The sequence below is a fragment of the Staurois parvus genome, unplaced genomic scaffold (genome assembly GCF_062004578.1).
Source record: "Staurois parvus isolate SC_StPar_1 unplaced genomic scaffold, SC_StPar_1.0 ptg000071l, whole genome shotgun sequence".
NCBI lineage: Eukaryota > Metazoa > Chordata > Amphibia > Anura > Ranidae > Staurois > Staurois parvus.
The window spans coordinates 4705599-4732799 of NW_028317867.1; the positions used below are offsets into that span (position 1 = coordinate 4705599).

Sequence of the window (27201 nt, forward strand, 5' to 3'; positions counted from 1 at the left end):
CACATCACCTGATTGACCACTTGACGTATACAGATCACCTGTTTGAGACCATTTTGGATGGATTTTCACCTTTATTGGGGACTTCATATGTCATAATCTGTGGTGTATTTCAGCACATTATAAGTGCTCACTATTGTCACGCATATGGCACCATATTACAGATTTATCTTCACTTGAAATGCACTGTCACTTTATGTGGACACATTGAGTTTTTAATATTTTAACACATTGATGTGCTTTATAGTGATATAAGTTTATTTTTAGCACTGCACCCTTCTGTTTTTTATTAGGTATGTAGAATTCAAGTGCCAGTATGGTCTACAGCAAGGGTCAGCAACCTATAGATTGCGATCTACCAGTAGATCATGGCCAGGTGACTGGTAGATCACGGTCTTGGCTTGCTGATCCGCCATCCCAGAGGTTTAAACAGAGTGCAATGCAAAGGGACCATTTGTAAAGTTGGAGCTGTAGTAGGGAGCAAGAGCCTCAAAAGCCAATGCCTCCTCTGCAGTGCTGGCTCTTCTCCCATGCAGAGCTACACCAATTGCACTCCACCTCTTATCCTGGCTGGAGGTCTCCAGAGTGGTGCCAGCAGCAGGAAAGAGGAGATCTTCAGGTCAGTTTCAAGCAATACACTGGAAATAATAGGATCGGGCTGCTTTCACACTGATGCGCTGTGGTTTACCTGCACCATGGGTGAAGTGCACTGTAGCTGCGGGTTAGAATGCAGGAGTTTTGGTGCGCTTTCAGATAGTGCACCACACCTGCAGGATAGAATAGAAGTCTATGTCAAAGCACAACTAACCCAGGAAATTCAGATGTACTGCACCCACGGTGCAGGTAAACTGCAGCACAGCCTTAAAAGGGGGCTCAGAACAGTAGGGGTTCATTTAATTTGCAGTTTGGGGAGTTGTAAAACCCATAGTTAAAGACATGTTTTTACCACCCGCGCTCCAAACACACCCCCTTTAGCTGCAATAGCCAGGTTGTCCACATGTCGCAGCTATATACCCTGTCATGGTCAGTGGATGTAGCACCTGCCAAGCATGACCCATTCAAGTGAATGAGGCTGCTCTGCAAGTGCCCTGCAACCTTGTGCAGTATAGCAAAGAAGGGGTTAAAGCAGGCAGCATTTTGTCTTACCACCTGCTTTAACCCCTTAGACCCCATGCAGTTGTGGGGCACTTGCAGGTCTACAGCAGGGGTCAGCAACCTATAGATTGCAATCTACCAGTAGATCATGGCCAGGTGACTGGTAGATCACGGTCTTGGCTTGCTGATCCGCCATCCCAGAGGTTTAAACCGAGTGCAATGCAAAGGGACCATTTGTAAAGTTGGAGCTGTAGTAGGGAGCAAGAGCCCTGCAACCTTGTGCAGTACAGCAAAAAAGGGGTTAAAGCAGGCAGCATTTGGCCGCTTTACCACCTGCTTTAACCCCTTAGACCCCATGCAGTTGTGGGGCACTTGCAGAGTGGCACCATTTACTTGAATGGGTCGCAATAGGCAGGTAGTAGTACCCATCAAAAACAAGGGGTTTAATTTCTGCTGTAGCGTGTGTACACCTTTGGCTGCTGCCTCAGCAGTAAAAGGGAGTAGGGATTTGGGGCGGTAAAACTGGGACTCAACAGCATGGTTTTACCAATATCCCCCAGCATTACATGTGATCCAATCTTAAGGGTGCTGCTGCTGCACTGCTCTTACTCTGAAAAGCGATCTGAGTGTGTGACAGGTGGTGAGGATGCGATACATTACCTCCTCACCCACCTGATTTAAACCTATGTTTGCAGTGCAATGCATGCGATTGCAACACGGGAATTAAAGGTTTAAATCAGGTGTAAGGAGGAGACACTCTCGTGATCTCCCATGATGTCCAGGTAGACCTCCACCTCTAAGGTTACCTACTCCTGGTCTACTGAAACCCTTAGGATTGTAAACTTAGCAAAGATGAACCCCCACAGGTGGCAGATCAGCCAGCTACACTGTCTTGTGGGAGGCAGAGAGCGGTCACATTCTCCTAAATATCTGAATGTATCAGGTATGTCACTGCTTTGCTGGCTGAAGGAAGAGGTAATTTGAGAAAGTCCCTCAGCAGTCAATGGGAAACCCAGGTACCCATGCTGAGTCATTGCAAACCTATGACTTCTCAGGAGGGTAAGTGGGACTGCACAGGTCAAACCAAAGACAATAGAGCAGGGTAGGTATTTGGGGTTAGCCTTTAGACTTCGGGAGGTCTGGCAAACATGGATTCTGGGACTTTTAGATTCTTCAAAAGCATGATCAATATTACCTTGTGCATTCTGTATGTTGGAACAGCATCTCCATCACTTGTCACAATGCCAGCACTTTCCTGTCCCCTGTGAAGATACAATTGAGACAAGAATTAACAAACTAGACATTTAAATACTTGTGTATTTCTCAGCATTTCCTGTCTTCACACATTTGTACTAATATACACTTCTGTGTATTATCAGAAAACCACTTTGACATCCTGTCCCCCTCATACAGGATCAAAGATGAACTCAAAATAGGAAGAGGCCTCAGTTCTCCTTTCCATCATGAACACAGGGATGAGCCTTTTGCTGCACTCACTTATCGGTTGCAAGAGCTTAAAGCGGAGATCCACTCACTGTAGAAAAATAAAAGTCAGCAGCTACAAAAACTGCAGTTGCTGACTTTAAACAAAAAAAAAAAAAAATAGCCACTCACCTGTTCCACGATCCCGTGATGTCCTCCCCACAGCCCCGTTTTACCAGCCATTCTGTGTTCCAAGTGCCAGCATCTTCAGTGTGGGCACCCAGCTGTGACAGCTTACGGCTTCACAGCGGGGTACCCACTGCGCATGGTGAGTAGTGCTGTGCTCCCTGAATGGGCCCCGTCATCTTCTGGGACCTGTCACATGTCAAAGAAGACTACGCGGAGGGAGGGTAGGACAACAACTTCTGCTTCCGATCACCTAGGCGATTGCAGCAGAAGTGGGTACCTGTCAATTTCAGGTACCCGCTCCTGAAAGCGGCCAATCCTTAATGGGGAGCGGGAGACCAATCTTTAAAGTGGAACTTCCTCTTTTGGGGAACGCTGCAAAAAATGCTTAGGGGTGAACCTAGGGTAAAACCACTTTTCATGGTCCCATAGCCATAAAAGCAGGTAACGTTTGCAGTTGGGGTGCAGCCCCACTGCAGGGAAGGAATGTTCGTTTCCTAAAGTTCAGTTTTAAGCTATGCATTTAAAAAGATAACCTATTAAACAATATAAAATTTAAAAAAAATTCTGTATTTTGTCATTGCTGTTTACTTTAACTTTATTGGCATACACATTTTTACATGCTTAAGCGTTTTACATACAATTTCCTTTAACATTGTAATAGTCTTGCTCTTCCATATTTTTTATTGTTGTGTTAAAGTGTTACTAAACCCACAACAGTAAAATCAGTCTGTATATGCAGTAAAGCATGCTTGTTATACTCACTGTGGAACCTAAGGGGTTAATCCTCTGCATTGTGTAAAAATGCTGTTTGATCCAGTCTTCTCTGATCCTCCTTCCAGTACCCCCCTCTTATCTCCTGATAAGACATATCATGAGGAGACACTCTGCACATGCAGAATTTGGAGTGTATTGCTATAGTTTTTTTTTTTTGGAGTGCATGTGATCAGCACAGGACCAATCAACACTGTCCAGACAGAGGTTCAGGGGTCCTGCATCCTCCTAGAGAAAAACTCCTACAAGCTTTAACCAGTGCTCTGCTGAACACTGATAGAAGTCACAAGACTGATTTAACTGCTGATGAGAAAAGGTATTTAGCAGTTTATATTTACTAAAATAATTGCATTTCCATGTTCTGTGTACTGTGGGAGACCAGATTTCGTGAATGCAGGGTCCTGGGTTTAGTAACACTTTAAATGTACTATGTAGATCAGTGACTAGAGAAGGTTGCCTAACCTTACCATCACTGGGCCTCAGACTACAGATAAGGGAGCTTAACCTTTGCAGACAACCTGCCTTTTTTCTAAACACATTTTAAGAGGAATCCACCACTCAGGAGTTTAATGAATGATTCAGCTGACCCATAACCTTAAAGTGCTTCTAAAGCCTTAAGGTTTTTTTATCTTAATGCAGTCTATGCAATAAAGTTAAAAAAAACAAAAACACCTGTGCCTGGGATACCCCCCTTCCATCATATACTTACCGGAGCCATATTGCGCTGCACATGAGAGCAGCATCTCTCTCTGCTCCTCTTCAGAGTGCAGATCCATAGCAGCAGGAGCCATTGGCTCCCGCTGCTGTCAATCAATTTCTGAGACAAGGGAGAAGGGGTGGGGCTATGCACTGCTGTCTATGGACGGAGGCAGCAGGCCTCCAGAGCAAGCCCACTCATGTGCCCCCATAGGAAGTGGCTTCCTATGGGGGAACTCACTGAAGGAGGAGCCAGGAGTAATGTAGCCCATTGCACAAAACAGCCAAGTATAACACAAAAAAACTGAAGCTTTGCAATCACTAAGTCGGCCATAGATGGATTGAATCATACCCAGTACACATCAGCTCCGCAGGAGGGACTTTCCCTATCAACACTGACTGCGTTGAGAAAAAACAAAAAAAACAAAAAATTACATAGTAACAGTCTGGCTGGGAGAAAAAAAAAAAAAAGAATCTCAATTCTTTCCTACAAACCCAGAAAAACTGCATAATCTTTGACCTGCCTTACACTGCAGAAAGGAGCAGTCAAGGGCCATCACTGTGAAGATGGATCTGAGTACGTAAAGGAAATATGGCTTCTCCCAATCACATTCATAATAATCCACTGAAACAAGATTTGGAAAGCATTAATACCCACCGATCAGATTCACATCAGATCCGATTCACATAACTAACTGAATCAGGAAGGCGGCCAGAGATCGCAGTAAGGGTCAGTTCACACAATATGTGGTGACAGACATTTTACCGCATGGTAACGGTCACTGCAGGGACACACAAGAAACAATTGCTTCCTATGTATCCCATTCACACTGCAATTTCAGGCAACGAAAAAACCCCAAAAAAACCCATGCAATGCGCTGAACCGTGGTGCAAACTGCTCCCAAGCACAAAGGGGAACGTGACCAGATCTGTGAATCGCCCCGGCTGCGCTGCAATTTATGGGATTATTAATGTGAATTCACCTTACGTTTTTGAGTCATACCGTACCAAAGTGTACAAAGTCAGCTTGAATGGCACCTGCTAATTTCAAAAGCCCAATAATCTTTGGCATCTACAATTTCATTGACCTGCATTTTGATTAAATTCCACTTCCAGGCAAAGTTCTTACAGCACTGGGGTCCTTTGTTCAAATCCAATCCAGGGCACTATCTGCATACAGTTCGCATGTTCTTTCCTTCCATGCTCTTAAGACATGCTGGTAGGTTAAACCTAAATTTCAGGTACGGAAATGCTTACCTTACATTTTTCTTAATGACTGCAAAGCTTTCTCCGATTGGATGAGCCAGGGATGGTGACATCACCACATTGTTTCTCCACTTCATCAAATCAGAACACTTTGCATTCATCGAAAAAAGTGCAAGACATTCTCTGAATGGTGCGGCATATCATAATGACACTGGCCCAAACTGGATGAGGAAAAAAAAAATAAAACCATACCTACAGTGACGGAAATATTTGATCACCTGCTGATTTTGAATGTTTGCCCACTCAAAGAAATGATCAGTCTAAAAAGAGCAACAAAAAATTCAAAAGAAATGCATGTCTAACAAATTATGCACTGATTTGCATGTTCATGAGGGAAATAAGTATTTGATCCCCTTCACAAAACATGACTTAGTACTTGGTGGCAAATCCTTTGCCGGCAATCACAGAGGTCAGACATTTCCTGTAGTTGGCCACCAGGTTTGCACACATCTCAGGAGGGATTTTGGCCCACTCCTCTTGGCAGATCCTCTCCAAGTCATTAAGGTCTGGTGGCTGACATTTGGCAACTCGAACTTTCAGCTCCCACCACAGATTTTCAATTGGATTAAGGTCTGGAAACTGGCTAGGCCACTCCAGGACCTTAATGTGCTTCTTCTTGAGCCACTCCTTTGTTGCCTTGGCCGTGTGTTTTGGGTCATTGTTATGCTGGAACACCCATCCATGACCCATTTTCAATGCCCTGGCTGAGGGAAGAAGGTTCTCACCCAAGATTTGACAGTACATTGCCCCGTCCATCGTCCCTTTTATGCGGTGCAGTTATCCTGTCCCCTTAGCAGAAAAACACCCCAAAAAGCAGAATGTTTCCACCACCATGTTTGACAGGATGGTGTTCTTGGAGTCATAGGCAGCATTCCTTCTCCTCCAAACACAGCGAGTTGAGTTTATGCCAAGAGCTCAATTTTGGTCTCATTTGACCACAACACTTTTAACCAGTCCTCTGAATTATTCAGATGTTTAGTGGCAAACTTCAGACAGGCCTGGACATGCACTTTCTTAAGCAGAGGGACCTTGCAGGCACTGCAGGATTTCAATCTGTCTCTGACATCCTTGGGCAGCTCTTTGGTCTTTGCCATGGTGGAAAGTTTGGAATCTGATTATTTGATTGCTCCTGTGTGAGATTAGCAGCATTCCCTTTAAGAGACTACTTCAAATCTCAGCTTGTTACCTGTATGAAAGACACCTAGTAGCCAGAAATCCTGCTGATAGGGGATCAAAAACTTATTTATCTTATGAACATGCAAATCAGTGCATAATTTTTGTTAGACATGCATTTCTTTTGAATTTTCTCTTGCTATTCTCTGTGTTACAATACACCTACCATTCGATTTTTAGACTGAATTTCTTTGTGAGTGGGCAAACATTCAAAACCAGCAGGGGATCAAATACTTATTTCCTTCACTGTAGAGATCCGCTTCAATTGGCTCCTGTCCAAGCTGGTGTGTGTATAAATCTTAGATTGTAAGCTCCTTAACCAGTTCCCGACCGCGCTATAGCCAAAAGACAGCTAGTGTCCAGTCGGCTAGTTCTGGGATAGTGTCCATGGACTTCCTCCCAGAACCACACCCCCCACATGCTCCCCGGGGCACGAACTGTGCGCAATCTGTGACCGCTGTGTCCTTCTGACATCAGCGCTGAGAAACAGCGCCCATCAGCCCAAACAGCGCCCATCAGCCCAAACAGCGCCCATCAGCCCAAACAGCGCCCATCAGCCCAAACAGCGCCCATCAGCCCAAACAGCGCCCATCAGCCCAAACAGCGCCCATCAGCCCAAACAGCGCCCATCAGCCCAAACAGCGCCCATCAGCCCAAACAGCGCCCATCAGCCCAAACAGCGCCCATCAGCCCAAACAGCGCCCATCAGCCCAAACAGCGCCCATCAGCCCAAACAGCGCCCATCAGCCCAAACAGCGCCCATCAGCCCAAACAGCGCCCATCAGCCCAAACAGCGCCCATCAGCCCAAACAGCGCCCATCAGCCCAAACAGCGCCCATCAGCCCAAACAGCGCCCATCAGCCCAAACAGCGCCCATCAGCCCAAACAGCGCCCATCAGCCCAAACAGCGCCCATCAGCCCAAACAGCGCCCATCAGCCCAAACACAAAATTACTTATTTACAAAACTAAACTTTTTTCCAAAATTTTTGGTCTTTGTTAAGTAAAAAGCAAAAACCCCAGTGGTGATTAACTACTGTCAAAAGAAAGCTCTGTCTCAAATAAAATTATAAAAATCTAGTTTTGGTACAGCGTTGCATGACTACGTAATTGTCAAAGTATGAGAGTTGACTGAATGTACAATATGTAAAGCACTGTTTAAATGGTCACCCCTATACAAGTACCTGTAGCTGAATGATGAACTGGTCCCTCTATCGGCAGCAGGGATTCAGTTATATGAATGACAAACAAATGTATTTTACACGTATAGCTTAAAAAAAAGGAGACTACACACTCTTGGATTATTATCTGCAGCACACATGATCCAGACCATGGTCCACATACTAGCATGCAAGCTTTTACCAGCACCAGCCAAGCTCCATTTGTCTGATGGGTGAGCTGTTTTCAGCACCTCTTCCCAGGACTAAGCCAGTGCTGACTGCTGACCACTATGAGAATAGCAGTTTATCTTTGGACAGCCATGTGGTTTTCATGGTCAGCACCATTTTGTTTGTCACAGAAGTTGGTCAGCAAGGTCATGGAGTGCCTATGCCTGTAACCTGATCCACAGTCCACATGACACCCCACCACAGTCGGAGATACTTCTACATCAATGAAAGGGAAGGGATGGAACTTCATGGGTTAAATACAAGCCTCCAGAAGGATGCAGGCAATAGAGCATTCAGCAGATGCTGCAACTTGGCTCATGTTTTGGTTACAGGATAACTTATTACAATTCAGCCATTGGCCAGGACTGTATCACAAGCCATTTTAAAGGCCAGTGAAGGTCATCAGTAGGGGTCAATTCAATGTATCAAATTGGGTAGAACTAGATAAAAACAAAACAAAAACACAAAAACAAAACACGAACTTTGCCTTAGGAGAAATAACTGAGGAAACAGCCAACAGCATGTACACACACCGAGGAGAGATCGGAGATTCGACTACAAACATCTCAATTGTTTGACAGCAACAGAAACAACCCATTAAAATGGTTCAGTTTAATTTGACTTTCCATCAGGACTAATTGTTACATTTTGATGAGAAACATTTTTATCGATTATACTGCCCTTGTAGTACAGCAATTTTTGAAAGTTGCAACCACTTTCATCAAAGTGACCATTCTATCAAACAATCCTAAGCAAGCATGATGAAGAACATTCGAATAAATATAATATGCCAATACATGCATGGCCAGCATTATAGATCAGCTAGATGGCTTGGATCACCTTATTGGTCGCATCATGTGTTCAGTGCTAATGATCAGATCACCTTTCTGATAAAATTTGAAATCGCACCTGAAATCGCATCTAATGAATGCGAAAGTCAATGTCTTAACATGGGCAATTTGCTGAAGCGTAAATTCCAAAATGTTTCTTTCATGACTTTTTCGGCAGTTTTGTTGCGATTTCACACATAGAAAAAAATGGAAATCGCACTGCAAATTGCAAGAAATCGTTAAAGTAGCAATACAGTCTTCAGAAATCGAGCTGATCAAGCACACAATGCAAGTCTACAATCCAAATGCACTTGTCCTTGCGTTAAAAATGGCTGTGTGTATACGTGGGGGCTGAAGAGACCGTCGGCTGGAACTGGACAGAATCAGCAAAGGACAATGTCACCAGCACACCGAGGATCACCAATATGGGTCCAAAGGTTTTTTTAAACAATCACAAAATTACAGCAAGGCAACGTCCTGGAGTCACATGCCATATGCCTGACGAAGGGGTCCTGTGAGACTCCAAAACATTGCCTTGCTGTAACTATGACTGTTCATTCAGCCTGGGTTCACATACAGGCGGTGCGGTATATCGCATGTGATTCACACAGGAACCGCACCGCATTCCTGTGCAAATCAGATGCGATTTGTGTGCGGTGCGATTGCAGCCATACATTTTGTATGGCTCTAATCACACCGTACAAAAGAGGAGCAGGAACTTTTTTTTGGTCCGCTCTAGAATTGGATCGCATGGGTATTCACATTTATGCAATCTGATTCTGCACATCGCACTGCGTTTTGTGGACTGCTTTCAGGTGTATGTTTATCTTAACACACACCCGCAGCGGTTCTCATGAAAGGGTTCGATTCTGATGCAGTGCGGAATTCACACAGAAAATGCTGCAAAATCCACACCGCATCATTGTGAACCAGGGCTAAAACTTTTGAACCAAAACTGCACAAAAATCGCAGCGGTGTGACTGGTGACAAAACCACTTCATCATAGTGATCATTATACTGAATAACCCCATGCATGCCTAATATATTACTAAATGACTCCAATGCATGCTTGGTCACATTATGGATCAGCTATGAGGGCTGTATCATCTTATTGATCCTCTTTTTTTAATTCAATCAGTGTTTGAAAGCTCCAGCCAATTCATTAAAGTGATACCAAGTGATCCTATGTATGCATGATATAGATTACAAAATAAGCTCCTAGATTGTAAGCTCCAAGGAGCAGGGCCCTCGAACCCCTCGTGTATTGTATTGTTACTGTATTGTCTCATGTTCTGTCCCCCTCGCTATTGTACAGCGCCGAGCATACCCTTTGGCGCTATATACTGTATAATAATATTAATCAATACATGATTGATCGCATTATAGATCAGCTATATGGGCTGAACCATCTTATTGACCATTGCCTTTTCAATGCAATCAGTTTTTGAAAGATTGAAATATATCAAAGTGATCATTATACTGAATGCATGATCTATAAAAGAAAATAATGTGTGCATGAATCAGCTGTATCATCTTATTGATCATCACCTATTGCTCACATCACCTTTACACTGATATTTCTGAAAGATAAAATTACTTCAAAGTGATCAATTCTACGAAATAATTGTATGCATGCCAGGATGAAAACTAACACATGCACAGCTGACAGAGGAGCTCGAAGGTCTATGCTCAGTCAACAGCACCCCCCCCCCCCCCATACAACCCGTAGAGTGTTATCGGTGCAATCCACTCCCAGCAGTCATCTGAAGATCACCGAACAACATCCTGCCTGGTACAAGCCCATCCAGGGTCACAGTGAAGCTCTACAGCAGCTGAGGCTCATCACCAGATCTACACATGATGACCAACCCTCAGATCTAACAAGCTGCCAATGCACAAGATAAGCAATGAGGTTCTGCAGCGGCTCGGAGATCGATGTGCACATCCAGATCTATAGATATTGGGGGAGGGGTGCAGATCTATAGATATTGGGGGAGGGGTGCAGATCTATAGATCGAATGGGCTCACCGATCCACATGCTTGCAGCTCCGCCCCCATAGATCGGCGGGGAAGCACAAACATGGCACACAATGGCCCGATCGGTTACCTGTGCTGCAGCCCCACCAGCCCCAGAGTGATGACATGGGGCACATCCAGCTGGGTCGGCCATGTGCCGGATGCGATGCAGCCGAACACCCCGCACTCCTCCCGGATCCCCAGCTCCTCCAGCTCCATGCTGCACACACGTGGGTCTGCGCAGACAAACACTTCCTGGGCAGCGGCGGGGCACCGAGCCGGGGTATTTAAATGTCCGGGGAGGGGGAGGCTCCTCCCTGGGGGGGAAGGATGGGGGATCGGGACCTTGGAAAGAAGAAGAGAGGAGTGCAGGACATGTGAGAGGGGGAGGAGAGAAGGGGAGGAGCTGAACATTGAACACCCTGCACAACACCTCCATGTTCACCATATCATACTCTGTATACTATATAATACTCTGTTGTATCATACTCTGTATACTATATAATACTCTGTATACTATATAATACTCTGTTGTATCATACTCTGTATACTATATAATACTCTGTATACTATATAATACTCTGTTGTATCATACTCTGTATACTATATAATACTCTGTTGTATCATACTCTGTATACTATATAATACTCTGTATACTATATAATACTCTGTTGTATCATACTCTGTATACTATATAATACTCTGTATACTATATCATACTCTGTATACTATATAATACTCTGTATACTATATCATACTCTGTATACTATATAATACTCTGTTGTATCATACTCTGTATACTATATAATACTCTGTATACTATATAATACTCTGTATACTATATCATACTCTGTATACTATATAATACTCTGTATACTATATCATACTCTGTATACTATATAATACTCTGTTGTATCATACTCTGTATACTATATAATACTCTGTATACTATATCATACTCTGTATACTATATAATACTCTGTATACTATATCATACTCTGTATACTATATCATACTCTGTATACTATATAATACTCTGTATACTATATCATACTCTGTATACTATATAATACTCTCTATACTATATCATACCCTGTATACTATATAATACTCTATAATGGGCCCTCCGTCCGTATCATACTCTGTATTCTATATCATACTCTATAATGGGACCTCCGTCCGTATCATACTCTGTATTCTATATCATACTCTATAATGGGCCCTCCGTCCGTATCATACTCTGTATACTATATAATACTCTGTTGTATCATACTCGGTATACTATTTCATACTCTATAATGGGCCCTCCGTCCGTATCATACCCTGTATACTATATAATACTCTATAATGGGCCCTCCGTCCGTATCATACTCTGTATACTATATAATACTCTATAATGGGCCCTCCGTCCGTATCATACTCTGTATACTATTTCATACTCTATAATGGGCCCTCTGTCCGTATCATACTCTGTATACTATATCATACTCTATAATGGGCCCTCCGTCCGTATCATACTCTGTATACTATATAATACTCTATAATGGGCCCTCCGTCCGTATCATACTCTGTATACTATATAATACTCTATAATGGGCCCTCTGTCCGTATCATACTCTGTATACTATATCATACTCTATAATGGGCCCTCCGTCCGTATCATACTCTGTATACTATATAAAACTCTGTTGTATCATACTCGGTATACTATTTCATACTCTATAATGGGCCCTCCGTCCGTATCATACCCTGTATACTACCGTATTTTTCGCCGTATAAGACGCACTTTTTCTTCCCCAAAACTGGGGGGGAAAAGTTGGTGCGTCTTATACGACGAATAGAGAGAGAATCCGTCAGATGTGGCCACGGCCATAGGAAAGGCCGCGGCTTTGGTCTATCTCTGGAGCGGTCGGCCATCTTAGTACACCCAGCGGTGCGCGCTGACGTCATCACCCCCTCTGCTCGTGGATCAACCCTGAAGACCGGAACGGCGCGGGAACACGGCGACAGGAACGCGTGGAGCAAAGGTAAGTGAATTGACACAATATGGGGAATGAATTACTATAGGGGGGATGAATAGGGGGCATGAATTACTATAGGGGGGATGAATTACTATATGGGGGATGAATTACTATGGGGGATGAATTACTATATGGGGGATTAATTACTATATGGGGAAGGAATTACTATAGGGGGGATGAATTACTATGGTGGATGAATTACTATATGGGGGATGAATTACTATGGGGGATGAATTACTATATGGGGGATGAATTACTATATGGGGGATGAATTACTATATGTATTGGGTTCAGAATCTTTTTTCCCCTACCGTCTTTCAGGCCAGCACTCTGAGAGACCTCGGCTCCTCCCCATCTGAGGAAACACCTCCACCTACAATAAAAAAGCTCCACTCCCCTCTGACCTCAGTTCAGGTGTTTCCTCCGGTGGGGAGACACGAGGAGGCGCAGGGCAGACGATAGGGGAGCCTAGGGCCAGATAGCCGGCTGAGAGGCCCGACGCAGCCAGGAGTGAAGGCCGGAGTGTCCGGCTGCATATCCTCCCTGGGCAGGCTGCGGGCAGTGAGAGTGCATCCCGGGGGACGGGACAAAGCACTTGCCTGCTCTTCGCCCCCCGACCCTCTCTGGTGAGGGGGGGCGTCAGGGTGGCCGTGGTGAGATCTGGGGAGGATCGGGGGGAGTTCCGCTCCTTCCCATGCTGGCGGTCTGAGGACTTTGCCGGGCCGGACGTCGGGAGACGACGGTTTCCGGCGGAAGGGGCGGGGCTTCGCCCAGGGCTGCGATTTCCGCTTCTGGTCGCGGCCCTCACACCACGGCGGCGCGAAATTTAAAAAGGCGGTGCGGTGCACAGCGGTCTGGGGGACAGACCAGCGCCAGGCGACCACCCTCCGGTACGGGATGTCGGAGGCACCGGGACCAGGAGATGCCAGCACCAGCCAGTCACAGGTAAGGTGCCTCAGTGGAGGCCTCCCCTACCTGTTGGCCCCTAGCAGTGGGAAGGTGGGGCAAGGGGTCTGCGAATTTGCAGGCCCTTTTTTGCTCTGCCAGGAAGGAACAGGGGGGGGGTGTTTAGTGTTGGACTGATTAGGCTTCCCTCCTCCCCCCTTTCTTTTGTGTCTTTCAGGGCAAGGCCCGAGCTAAACTTAGGAACCAGGAGCCCAAGTGGAGATGCCCTTCCTGTAAGGAAGTTTTGAAAGAATCTTGGCGAAAGGTTCTTTGTGGCCCATGTATACAGGGGTTGGTGAGGGAGGAGAAGCCGGAACAGGGGGACCTAGCCAGGTCAGTGAAGGAGTTGGCTACCACCTTCGACTCCTTCAAATCCCTCATGGAGAGGTTTGCCCTCCCATTACCTACACTTCCCCCCCCCCCAGGTAGCTTCGGTGAGTCGTCGGGAACCCCTTATGACCGGGGAGGAACCAGTGGGGGACTCCCAGTCTGAGGAGGAATCGGCGGGGGAGGGTCCCTCGGAGGAAGGGAGGGGCCCCTCCCGGTACAAATTGACTCTAGAGGAGGTAGATAAGCTCCTGGGGGGTATATACGAAACCCTGGACATTAAGGAGGAGGTTAAGGCCTTATCTCTCCACGACCAAATGTATCAGGGGTTGGAGGAGCACCAGCACAGAATATTTCCTGTGCATGACATTTTGGTGGACACCATTAAGAAGGAGTGGCAGGACCCGGAAAGGAAGCCGTTCTTCTCTAAGGCGTTGAGAAGGAGATTTCCGTTTTCGGAAGACCCGGAGGCGGTCTGGAACAAGAGCCCTAGACTAGACGCAGCCTTTTCCCAAACGACCAGGAGAACTGACCTGGCGTTTGAGGACATGGGGGTCTTACCAGACTTATTGGACAGAAGGGCGGAGTCTCTCCTTAGGAAGGCCTGGGACTCGACCCTGTACAACCTGAAGCCGGCCATGGCTACGACAGTGGTAGCCAGAAACTTAGAGTATTGGCTTACGCAATTACAGGCCCATATTGTGGCAGACTCTCCCAAGGAAAAAATCTTGGCCTCTTTTGAGACCCTTTTGCAAGGAGTTGGGTATATTGCGGACGCTTCCGCAGAGTCGGTGAGGTTGGGGGCCAGGTCTGCTGCCCTGACCAACTCAGCCAGAAGGGCGCTGTGGCTAAAAACATGGCAGGGGGACATCACTTCGAAAATTAGGTTGTGCGGCATCCCCCTAACAGGAGACTGTCTGTTCGGCCCGGGGTTGGAGGAGTTATTGGACCGGATAGCTGATAGGAAGAAGTCCTTCCCCCTCAAGAGGAAAATGCAGGAGGGGGGGACACGGAAGGCCCGCCCGGCAAAAAGGCTGAGCCTGCGACCGCCTGGTCAGGGTAGGTTTGCTGGACAGAGAGGTAGGGGAAGAGGGGGAGCGATTTTTCGCCCTCCTGAGCAGCCCCAAAAGCCAAGGTGACTTGGTTCCTCCTGTGGGGGGAAGATTGGCGGCATTCCTCCCACAGTGGGAAGCCGTGGTCACCAGCCCCTTCATTTTGGATGTCATCCGAAGGGGTTACCGGTTGGAGTTTCTAAGGCCGCCACCCGAGACTTTTCTGGTGACGACCCGTCCAAGGGATCCGATGAAGGACGCGGCTCTGGTGGGCGCTTTAGAGATTCTAGAGTCCCAGGGGGTCATCTCCAGGGTTCCGGTAGAGGAACAAGGGAAGGGAGTTTATTCCCATGTGTTTGTGGTTCAAAAGCCGTCTGGGGCGTTCAGACTGATTTTGAACCTGAAACCCCTAAACAGGTCAGTGCGTTACCGGAGGTTTCCGCATGGACTCCATTTTTACAATCAGGTCCCTAATACCGCCAGGTGCATTCATGGCATCCATAGACTTGAAGGACGCCTACTTACACGTGCCCGTGGCGGAAGCCTCTCAGAGGTTCCTCAGGTTGGCAGTGGGGGGGGAGGAAGGAATTCGACATTGGCAGTTCAGGGCTCTTCCATTCGGCCTTTCCTCCTTGCCAAGAGTATTCACCAAGGTTCTGTCGGAGGCACTGATTTCTATTCGCTTGAGGGGGATTTCAGTGGTGACCTATCTGGACGATTTGCTGCTCTTCGCAGATTCAGAGGCTCACTTACGGCAAGACCTGGTTATAGTGAGGGGCCATCTAGAAAGCTTGGGGTGGATTTTGAATCTGGAGAAGTCCTGCCTGGTACCTTCTCAGAAAGTGATTTATTTGGGCTACGCTCTAGATTCGGTGGACCAGAAGACCAGCCTGACTTTGGAAAAAATCACCAAGTTGGAAGCCGGGGTCAGATTACTACAGGGGAGCAGGTCGATATCCATAAGGCAGGCCATGTCGGTACTTGGATTACTGACAGCGTCCATTCCGGCAGTTCAGTGGGCAGGTCTGCATATGCGTCCCCTCCAGTTGTGGATCCTGAGGGTTTGGGACAGGAGGAGTCACTCCCTAGAACGCAGGGTCCTGGTTCCCCCCAGTGTGAAGAGGTCTCTATGGTGGTGGAGGAGATCGTCCAGCATAACTCAGGGGCTGATGTGGTGCTTTCCGATATCCACGGAGGTCACTACGGATGCCAGCGCCAGGGGCTGGGGAGCCCACCTGGGAAATTTGGTGACTCAGGGGGAATGGTCCTTGGGGCAGAAGGCCAAATCCTCAAATTGGAAGGAATTGAGGGCAGTGTGGGAGGCTCTGCACTCCTTCCAGGCGTGGGTCACAGGCCAGCACGTGCGTGTCCTAACGGACAATGCCACGGCAGTGGCTTATATAAACAGGCAGGGAGGGACAAGGAGCAAGGCCCTCGGAGCCTTAGCGGCGACACTGTTGTCCTGGGCAGAGGTGAACTTGGCGTCCCTGTCTGCGATACACTTAAAAGGGGAGCTGAACCAGAAGGCAGACTTCCTGAGCAGGACTCGGCTCAGGGAGTCGGAATGGACCTTGAACCCCAATGTCTTTCAGGAGATTGTGCGGAGGTGGGGATCCCCGGATGTGGACCTTTTTGCCTCCGGGAGGAACAACAAGGTCCCAAATTTCTTCTCTCTATCCCGCTGGGACGGGTCCAGAGCGGTGGACGCATTAGGTCAGAGGTGGGACTACCGGCTTTGTTACGCCTTCCCCCCGGTTCCCTTGCTCCCCCTGGTCCTGAGGAAATTCAGGACAGAGGGGACCTCGTTAATCCTGATAGCTCCCTTCTGGCCGCGGCGGGCGTGGTTTGCGACCCTAAAAAGTTTGGCCTCTCGTCCACCCTGGGAGCTGCCACCAAGAGAGGATTTGTTAACACAGGGGCCGGTTCTTTGCCCCAGCGTGGGAAGATTACGGTTAACGGCCTGGTTTCTGAGCAGCAGCTCCTCTTAGAGAAGGGGTTCTCGCCTAAGGTAGTGGCGACATTACAGGCCAGTAGGAAGGAGGAGACCCAGGCCATTTATGGTAGGGTCTGGGGTTGCTTTACAGCCTGGTGTGACCGGACGGCAGTGGCAACCCATAGTTTGGTTTCCGTGTTGGAATTCCTGCAGGTGGGAGCGGACAAGTGATAGTCTGTCAGCACGCTCAAGGGCCAGGTCTCGGCCCTCAGTGTGTTCCTAGAGACGCCCCTGGCCAGGGAGGCGTTGGTGAGTAGGTTTTTCAAAGCTCTGGTGAGGCAGAGGCCTCCGAGGTCCAGACCGTTTCCGGTGTGGGATTTGGCCAAGGTGCTCGGGGGGATGACTAGTGCTCCGTTCGAGCTCCTGGAGTCCTGCCCGATAAGTGAGGTCACCATTAAAACGGCTTTTCTGGTGGCGATTACCACGGCGAGGAGGGTGTGCGAGATGGAGGCTCTCTTGATCAGAACACCTTATCTCCGTATTTTTTCGGACAGAATCGTTTTCAGACCAGACCCGTCCTTCATTCCGAAGGTAGCTCGGAGTTTCCAGAGGGAACAGGACATTGTCCTTCCCTCGTTTTTTCCTGACCCGGTGGGGGTAGATCAGGAGAGGTATCATTGTTTGGATGTAAGAAGGTGCGTTCTCCAGTATCTAGAGAAATCTAGGGAGTTCAGAAGCACCGAATCCCTTTTTGTTTTTTTTAAGGGGGCTAGAAGAGGCAAGAAGGTGTCTAGAAGGACGCTGGCCAGCTGGCTGCGGCTGGCGATTGCAGGAGCATATCAGGCGGAAGGCCTGGAGGTCCCGGAGGGTATCAAGGCACATTCCACCCGAGCGGTGGCGGCTACCCAGGCAGAGCTAGCAGGGGTTTCCCCAGGGCAGATTTGCAGAGCGGCAACATGGTCCAGCTATGACACATTTGCCAAGTATTACAGACTGGACCTGGTCTCGGTGCAGGAGCAGGACTTTGGTCGTAAGGTCTTGCAAGCAGTTAGCCCGCCCGAGGGGTGAGTACTCGCTTATCCTCTCAGAGTGCTGGCCTGAAAGACGGTAGGGGAAAAATCAAGTTACACTTACGGTAACGTCTTTTCCAGGAGTCTTTCAGGCCAGCACCGGTTTCCCACCCGTGTTGATATTGGTTATGTGAAGATGGTTTATTATGATTATGTTGTCTCGCATTGTGTCTCCCCAGGTGACCGGAGGATGCTTGGAGAACTGAGGTCAGAGGGGAGTGGAGCTTTTTTATTGTAGGTGGAGGTGTTTCCTCAGATGGGGAGGAGCCGAGGTCTCTCAGAGTGCTGGCCTGAAAGACTCCTGGAAAAGACGTTACCGTAAGTGTAACTTGATTTTTTTCTAGATTTTCCTCCTTTAAAATTGGGTGCGTCTTATATTCCGGAGCGTCTTATATGGCGAAAAATACGGTATATCATACTCTATAATGGGCCCTCCGTCCGTATCATACCCTGTATACTATATCATACTCTATAATGGGCCCTCCGTCCGTATCATACTCTGTATACTGTATAATACTCTATAATGGGCCCTCCCTCCATGTCATACTCTGTATACAATACTCTATAATGGGCCCTCCATCCGTATCATACTCTGTATACTATATAATACTCTATAATGGGCCCTCCGTCTGTATCATACTCTGTATACTATATCATACTCTATAATGGGCCCTCCGTCCGTATCATACTCTGTATACTATATAATACTCTATAATGGGCCCTCCGTCTGTATCATACTCTGTATACTATATAATACTCTATAATGGGCCCTCCGTCTGTATCATACTCTGTATACTATATCATACTCTATAATGGGCCCTCCGTCCGTATCATACTCTGTATACTATATAATACTCTGTTGTATCATACTCGGTATACTATTTCATACTCTATAATGGGCCCTCCGTCCGTATCATACCCTGTATACTATATCATACTCTATAATGGGCCCTCCGTCCGTATCATACTTTGTATACTGTATAATACTCTATAATGGGCCCTCCGTCCGTATCATACTCTGTATACTGTATAATACTCTATAATGGGCCCTCCGTCCGTATCATACTCTGTATACTATATCATACTCTATAATGGGCCCTCCGTCCGTATCATACTCTGTATTCTATATCATACTCTATAATGGGCCCTCCGTCCGTATCATACTCTGTATTCTATTTCATACTCTATAATGGGCCCTCCGTCCGTATCATACTCTGTATACTATATCATACTCTATAATGGGCCCTCCGTCCATTTCATACTCTCTATACTATTTCATACTCTATAATGGGCCCTCCGTCCATTTCATACTCTCTATACTATTTCATACTCTATAATGGGCCCTCCGTCCATTTCATACTCTCTATACTATTTCATACTCTATAATGGGCCCTCCGTCCGTATCATACTCTGTATACTATATAATACTCTATAATGGGCCCTCCGTCCGTATCATACTCTGTATACTATATAATACTCTATAATGGGACCTCCGTCCGTATCATACTCTGTATACTATATAATACTCTATAATGGGCCCTCCGTCCGTATCATACTCTGTATACTATATAATACTCTATAATGGGACCTCCGTCCGTATCATACTCTGTATACTATATCATACTCTATAATGTACCTCTGTCCGTATCATACTCTGTATACTATATCATACTCTATAATGGGACCTCCGCCCGTATCATACTCTGTATACTATATAATACTCTATAATATACCTCCATCTAATATAATATCTGTAACTCTGGCTCCCAACACGAGGCCTGCCAGCCCTCTGCGTATAACCTATGGGCTGTTGGGTACCAGTTAGGCAGTAGGTTGTCAGGCGATAGAACACTCTGTGTTCCAGCACCTGGCACTGAAGGGAAGACTGTACTGTGGATGGAGTAATCTCCACCCATAGTACAAGTAAAGTCTTGACCTGGAGAGAGATAAAGCAACAAGGGCACCTTTCACAAATGTATTATTATTTATTACAGGTACTTATATAGTGCTGTCCATTTACACAACGCTTTACATATATATTGCACATTCACATCAGTCCCTAACCCTCAAGGAGCTTACAATCTAAGGTCCCAAACTCACATTCATACATACACATACAAGGACCAATTTAGACAGGAGCCAATTCACCTACTAGCATGTCTTTGGAGTGTGGGAGGAAACCAGAGTACCCAGAGGAAACCCATGCAGGCACAGGGAGAACATGCAAACTCCAGTCAGGTAGTGCTGTGGTTGGGACAACTTTGACCACCAATGCAGGGAAAATGAACCAATAGGCTGCAGATCAGGCTCCAGGGTGCCAGACAATGACTTTGATAAATGTAAACATAGGTTAATGAAAAAGCTGTTTTGAATGGAGTTTAGTTATTTAATTGTTATCCCTCCTTCACACAGGAATGGGGGTCTTCTGTTATACAGATGACATGCTTTACTGAGTTATCTAAGAAATGAATGATTTGATTGCATTACAGATCATGAAGAGCAAGGATTCATGAGTCACACGTGAGGTACAAGCAGTGAAGGAGAAAATGGAAAGAGACAGAAAACCAAAGTGAATAAGGTTCTCCCCTATTTGGTCTGCATTGTCATTGAGGTTTTTTTTCTTTTTAAGGATTCATTAAAGGAGAACTATAGCCAATTCTCAATTGGCTGTACTGCTGTGAATCACAGTAGTGCAGTTCGTTTTGTACTCCTGTGACCCATTTTCAGCAGTCACCGCTCTCGGCTCAGTAAAGGCTGAGAACTGAGCGATCAGCGGTCTTTTATCGCTCAGTTTTAGAAGTGAAGGGGGACAGATGCAGTAATGGATCGAGGCTGCATCTCTTTGTGAGTATGATTTTTTTAAAAAACAAAAACATACATCTCTTTTAACCACTTGCTCGGAAGATTTATCCCTCTTCCTGACCAGGCCGTTTTTTGCTGTTCGGCACTGCGCGGTAATTGCGCGGTCATGCAATGCTGTACCCAAATGAAATGTATGTCCTTTTTTCACACAAATAGAGATTACTTATGGTGGTGTTTGATCACCTCTGCAGTTTTTATTTTTTGCGCTATAAACAAAAAAGGACTGAAAACTTTGAAAAAAAAACAATATTTTTCACTTGTTTTAAAAAAATATCCAATAAACTCAAAGTAAGTCATAAATTTAGGCCAAAACGTATTCTGCTACATGTCTTTGGTAAAAAAAAAATCCCAATACATGTATATTAATTGGTTTGTGTGAAAGTTACAGCATCTACAAACTATGGTATATATATTGGAATTTCCACAGCTTTTACTTTCTAATTGTGTATCACATTTCTTGAGGTGCGAAAATTCCAGGGCAGTACAACCCCCCCCCCCCCAAGACTCCTTTTTGGAAAGTAGACACCCCAAGGATTTTGCAGAGAGACATGTTGAGTTTATGGAACATTTTTCTTTTTACCACAAATTTTTCGAAAATGACAAGTTTTTTTTTTTGTACACATAGTTGTCACTTTAATGATATATATTGCTCATGCGTGCCATGGGAATATGTGGAATAACACCCCAAAACACATTCTTCTACTTCCCGAGTATGGGGATGCCACATGTGAGAGACTTTTTGGCAGCCTAGCTACATACATGCTTCCAAAATCCAATGAGCACCTGCAGACTTTCATAGGGTATATTCCTCGTATCACTTCCCCACTACCTATCACAGTTTTGGAGGCTCTAAAATGCCAGGAGAGTACAAACACCCCCCCCCCCAAATTATCCCTTTTTGGAAAGTAGACACCCCAAGGAATATGATAAGAGGCATGGTGAGTATTTTACAGATATCATTTTTGTCACAGGGTTTTGAAAAAGAAAAAAAGAAAAGAAAAAATGCTTTCTTCGTTTTCCAAAAACATGTGGCAACAAATGAGATCTACAAAATACTCACCATGCCTCTTAGCAAATACCTTGAAGTGTCTACTTTCCAAAAAGGGGTCATTTGGAGGGGTTGCTTCTACTATCCTGGCATTTTAGGGCCACCATTAGAAGCTTATGCCCTGCATCACCCACTCTTGAAGACCAAGCCTTTTCTGAAACCTTTTGTTCACATGAAAAAGCTGTTTTTTTGCTAGAAAATTACTTTGAACCCCCATACATTGTATATTTTTTTTTAAAGCAGAGGCCCTAAAGAATAAAACGGTAGATGTTGAAATTTTTTACTTCACACAGTATTTGCGCAGCAAATTTCAAACAAAAAGCTTTTGGGAAAAATACACTTTTTATAATTTTAATGCACAAAAACACAATATAGTGCCCAATTGTTTGATAGGATATAAAAGATGATGTTACACCAAGTAAATAGATGCCAAACATGACATGCTTTAAAATTGCACATGCCCGTGCAATGGCGACAAAGTACATACATTCGATGTTTTAAAAGCCTTTACAGGTCACCAATTTATATTTGCACAGGAGGTCTAGTGCTAGAATTGCTGCCCTCATTTTGGCTTTCGCTGCGATACCTCACATGCATGGTGCAATCGCTGTTTTTATACTGGTACGGGGTCAAAGCTTGCGCACGCAGGTGCGCATGTGCACGGGAGAAGGTACTTTTTTTAAAAGTTATTTTGATATTTTGCTGCCACAGGCAGGCATACTGAGCCGGCAGCCATCTTTATTTTGGAAATTGTAAATTTAAATGGCAATTTTTTCTTGCATGCATCTACATCTATTGAGGCTATGAGTATTTGATTGTAGTACCTCCAGCCATTGTATATACATATTTTTGTAATATTTTTGCCTTTACGGAATAAATATATCAAATTACTACACTATATGAGCCTTTTGTTCTGGTGGCTCTTTCTGAGCCTCACAAGGTGGATTCCTTTTGGATGGTGCACATATCTGATGCTGAGTGTTAGCCTCACCTGTGAGCGGTTCCCATTGCCTGAGAGGGTCCAATAAGAGGTCTGGAGAATACCCCTGGACGGTATGAGTGTCGTTTGAATACCACATATTCACCGGGTCCCAGATGGTCACCAGTACCTATATACTTCATGCGTATATATGATATACGTCCGGTGAGTGCAAGCACACCCCTTATTACCTTTCACAGAAGTCACGAGCACCTGATTATCTGATGGAAGTTGAAAAGGATTGATCGCTAAGTTCCTATTTGAATCACTGATGCACTTTATGGACTCATGTCATTTTTATTTAGGGGATGTATTGTATTGTCACGACAATATTTATTTTTTTCTTTATCAAGACATTATCACGGTCAAATATTAGCGCATCAGCTTGCGCCTTTTGTCACATTCACCTTTATTTTAATGTATCATTTTTTATCAATATCAGCTATTGTAATTTATTCAAGCGCTGCATTTTTATATATTGACCTATAGCATGAGTGTGATAGTGTGCAGGCAATCTAACGCTAGCTGACCCTGTCTGGGAGGGGCGCTAACTGACCCTGATGCTATCTGATGTTGCTAGAGGCAGGAATACAGTGATCAGTGAAAAATTCTATATACTGACACTGTACTAATGGTACTGGCTGGGTGACGGGGCGATCAAAGGGTTAATAGGGGCAATCAAAGGGTTAAATGTGCTAATCTAATGTGTGTGTAAAATGCAGTGCGATATTCTTTCTTCTCTCCCTGGACCAACCAGGGGGTAGAGGGGGGCACAGGCCCGTTCACACCCTGAACTAGGAAGCAACGTAAGATTACGTCGCTTTGCTCAGAGCCACTGTTCGCCCGCAAAATGCGGGTATGTGGTCATCAAGTAGTTTTAAGAAAACCCTTAAAAAATTATTTTGTTAAAAAAATTCTCATTATGGTATTTTTTATTTTATTTTTTTGTTTTACTTTTTTTTATTAATATTGTTTTAAATACTTTTATCAGAATAGTACAATGTTACCATAGTAACATTGTACTACTGTGGGGGGAGTGATCAGGGATTTTTTTTTTTTTTTACACTTTGCTTTGCAGGAGAAATAAAGATCATTTCTCCTGCAATGCAAAGCTTGCTGTCATGAACCTAACTCATTCATGGACTGTTATGAATTAGTTAGTTTTTGACAGCTCAAGATAGTGATATGTGATTGGCTGGAGCTGGTCACATGGTACAGGGTGCTGTGATTGGCCCCATGTATCATATGACAGCTGTGGCTGATCACAGCTCACTAGGAAGAGAAGTGGAGCTGCTAATAATCAGATTGATTCATATCAGCTTTGCTAACATTGTGATCATGTGATTACATGATCACTGGGATCTTCATTCCGCTGTGTCTGCTGGACACAGCAGTTGCGGACGGGGAGCCCCCCTGTGCTCGTACAGCCAGAGCGACATACCCATATGTCACTTTGCCTGTAGCTGCCGCTCGGCCACAGTACATTGCAGGCGGGTGGGCGGGAAGCGTTTAAAGCTGAATTCTAGGCCATAGTGTGCATTCAGGGGCAGGGCAGTATTCCAACATGATAACAACCGCAAACACACCTCCAAGATGACCATTGCCTTGGTAAAGAAGCTGAGGGTAAAGGTGATGGACTGGCCAAGCATGTCTCCAGACCTAAACCCTATTGAGCATCTGTGGGGCATCCTCAAACGGAAGGTGGAGGAGCGCAAGGTCTCTAACATCCACCAGCTCCGTGATGTCGTCATGGAGGAGTGAAAGAGGACTCCAGTGGCAACCTGTGCAGTTCTGGTGAACTCCATGCCCAAGAGGGTTAAGGCAGTGCTGGAAAATAATGGTGGCCACACAAAATATTGACACTTTGGGCCCAATTTGGACATTTCCACTTAGGGATGTACGCACTTTTGTTGCCAGCGGTTTAGATATTAATGGCTGTGTGTTGAGTTATTTTGAGGGGGCAGCAAATTTACACTGTTATACAAGATGTACACTCACTACGTCACATTGAGAATCTTGCATAAAAATCACAATTAAAGAAGTGTTTGTTTTGATTTTTTTTAACAAACATTTTCCTTTTTTCACACTTAAAGTGGAGGTAACCTTACTGTTCCTTTCATGGTCCTGTCCCTCAATAGCATCTTCTCCTAGGTGATGGTCACATAGCTGGTCGAGGCCGAACTGACAAGAGGGCTTTCCCTTACACCTCTTGTCCTGTTTCTCCTGGAGTTGATGACAGGATATAACGGCATGGAGTGGCACAGTTGCCTTCTAGGAGATCCTGGCTGGAAGAGATGCCAGACAGCAGGCAGGCCGGTGAGCTGGCAGATACTGAAGGCAGGACCTCAGGTGGGAAGAAGTCAGTAGTAGCCAGGCAGCAGAGGTACAGAATCGAGAACCAGAGCATAGTCAGAGTCAGGTCCCAAGTCGGAGTCAACAACAGAGTATCAGGAACAAGCAGGGTCAAACACATTAGTGAGCACAGAATCAGGTCACAGGCAGTAGGAGCTGATGACCACTCAACAATTCTCTGGTCTCTAATGCAGCTTTAAATAGGCAAGTGGGCGCCAAACACAAAGGCTCGTTCATGCTAATGTGCGTGAGTATACTGACCATGCTAATGTGCTTATGCACATGCGTGAGCTAGGGCACGTCCAGTTCCTTTTTTACCAGACCTGTTTTAAAAAAAAAAAAAAATCTGGCTTCCTTCTCCTCTTATAGCCAGCCAATCATGGTCCTTTCTTTTCTTTGCAAGAGGTTTAAAACCCCCCTAAAAAAATCTGGGCTCCTCCCCTTATACCTGAGCAATCACGCTCCTTTCTCTTTGCAAGGTGCTTAAAAAATGAAAAATAATCTGACCTCTTCCTCCCCTTATAGCTGGCTAATCATGCTCCTTTTTTCTTTTTTTAGATATTAAACAGAAAAAAAGAAAGTAAAAGAACAAAACCATATTAATTGTATGCAAAATTACAGTGCATCCAGAAAGTATTCACAGCGCTTAACTTTTGCCACATTTTGTTATGTTACAGCCTTATTCCAAAATGGTTTTAATTCATTTTTTTACTAAACATTCTACAAACAATACCCCATAATGACAATGTGAAAGAAGTTCGTTTTGAAATCTTTGCAATTTATTAAGAACATAAAATGAAAAAAACATATGTACATAAATATTCACAGCCTTTGCCATGAAATTCAAAATGGAGCTCTGGTGCATCCTTTTCCCACTGATCATCCTTGAGATGTTTCCACAACTTGATTGGAGTACACCTGTGGGAAATTCAGTTGATTGGACATGAATAGGAAAGGTATAAACCTGTCTATATAAGGTCCCACAGTTAACAGTGCATGTCAGAGCACAAACTAATGCAGGCCATAGACGGGGAGAATACCGGCCGATTTTTCTTTTAAAAAACGAAAAATCGGTCGTTCAAGCGGCCGACGTTACCACCAATGGTAAAAAAAAACGGCCGATTTTCATCCCGTCTACAGCTGGCAAAAAGTGTCCCTGCAGAGAGCTCTGCTATTTCTTTGACAGTTCTTTGACAGTTCCTTGACATTTACAGAGGTTGCAACAATGTATCTATTTGTATCCATTTAGGATACAGATGTTTTTATTCGGAAACAAATAGATACAATGTTGCAACCGCTGTAAATGTCAAGGAACTGTCAAAGAAATAGCAGAGCTCTCTGCAGGGACACTTTTTGCAGACTGGAATTCCTCCTATTTTTCATCCTTCTTCTTCTTCTCCTTCTTCATCATCATCCTCTTCTTCTTCTTCTTCATCATCATCCTCTTCCTCTTCTTCTTTTTCTTCATCATCATCATCCTCTTCTTCTTCATCATCATCCTCATCTTCGTCTTCTTCATCATCATCCTCCTCTTCTTCTTTTTCTTCATCATCATCCTCTTCTTCTTCTTCATCATCATCCTCTTCTTCTTCTACTTCATCATCACCCTCCTCTTCTTCTTCTTCTTCTACTTCATCATCATCCTCTTCTACTTCTTCATCATCATCATCCTCTTCTTCATCATCATCATCATCATCATCCTCTTCTTCATCATCATCATCATCATCATCCTCTTCTTCTTTTTCTTCATCATCATCTTCTTCTTCTTCAT

At 45.2% G+C, this 27201-nt stretch overlaps 1 protein-coding gene across 1 annotated transcript in view; it reads right to left on the reverse strand.

The window, feature by feature from the left end:
• Positions 1–11210, reverse strand: part of PPAT (phosphoribosyl pyrophosphate amidotransferase) — a 43838-nt gene extending 32628 nt beyond the window's left edge. The window contains exons 1-2 of the mRNA XM_089669287.1: positions 10933–11210; positions 2288–2354 (exon numbers count right to left, since the gene is read on the reverse strand). Of these exons, the coding sequence (XP_089525413.1) occupies positions 2288–2354; positions 10933–11060 (195 nt within the window). The 5' untranslated portion in view covers positions 11061–11210. The remainder of the gene's footprint in view (positions 1–2287; positions 2355–10932) is intronic.
• Between the last annotated feature and the right edge of the window lie 15991 nt (positions 11211–27201).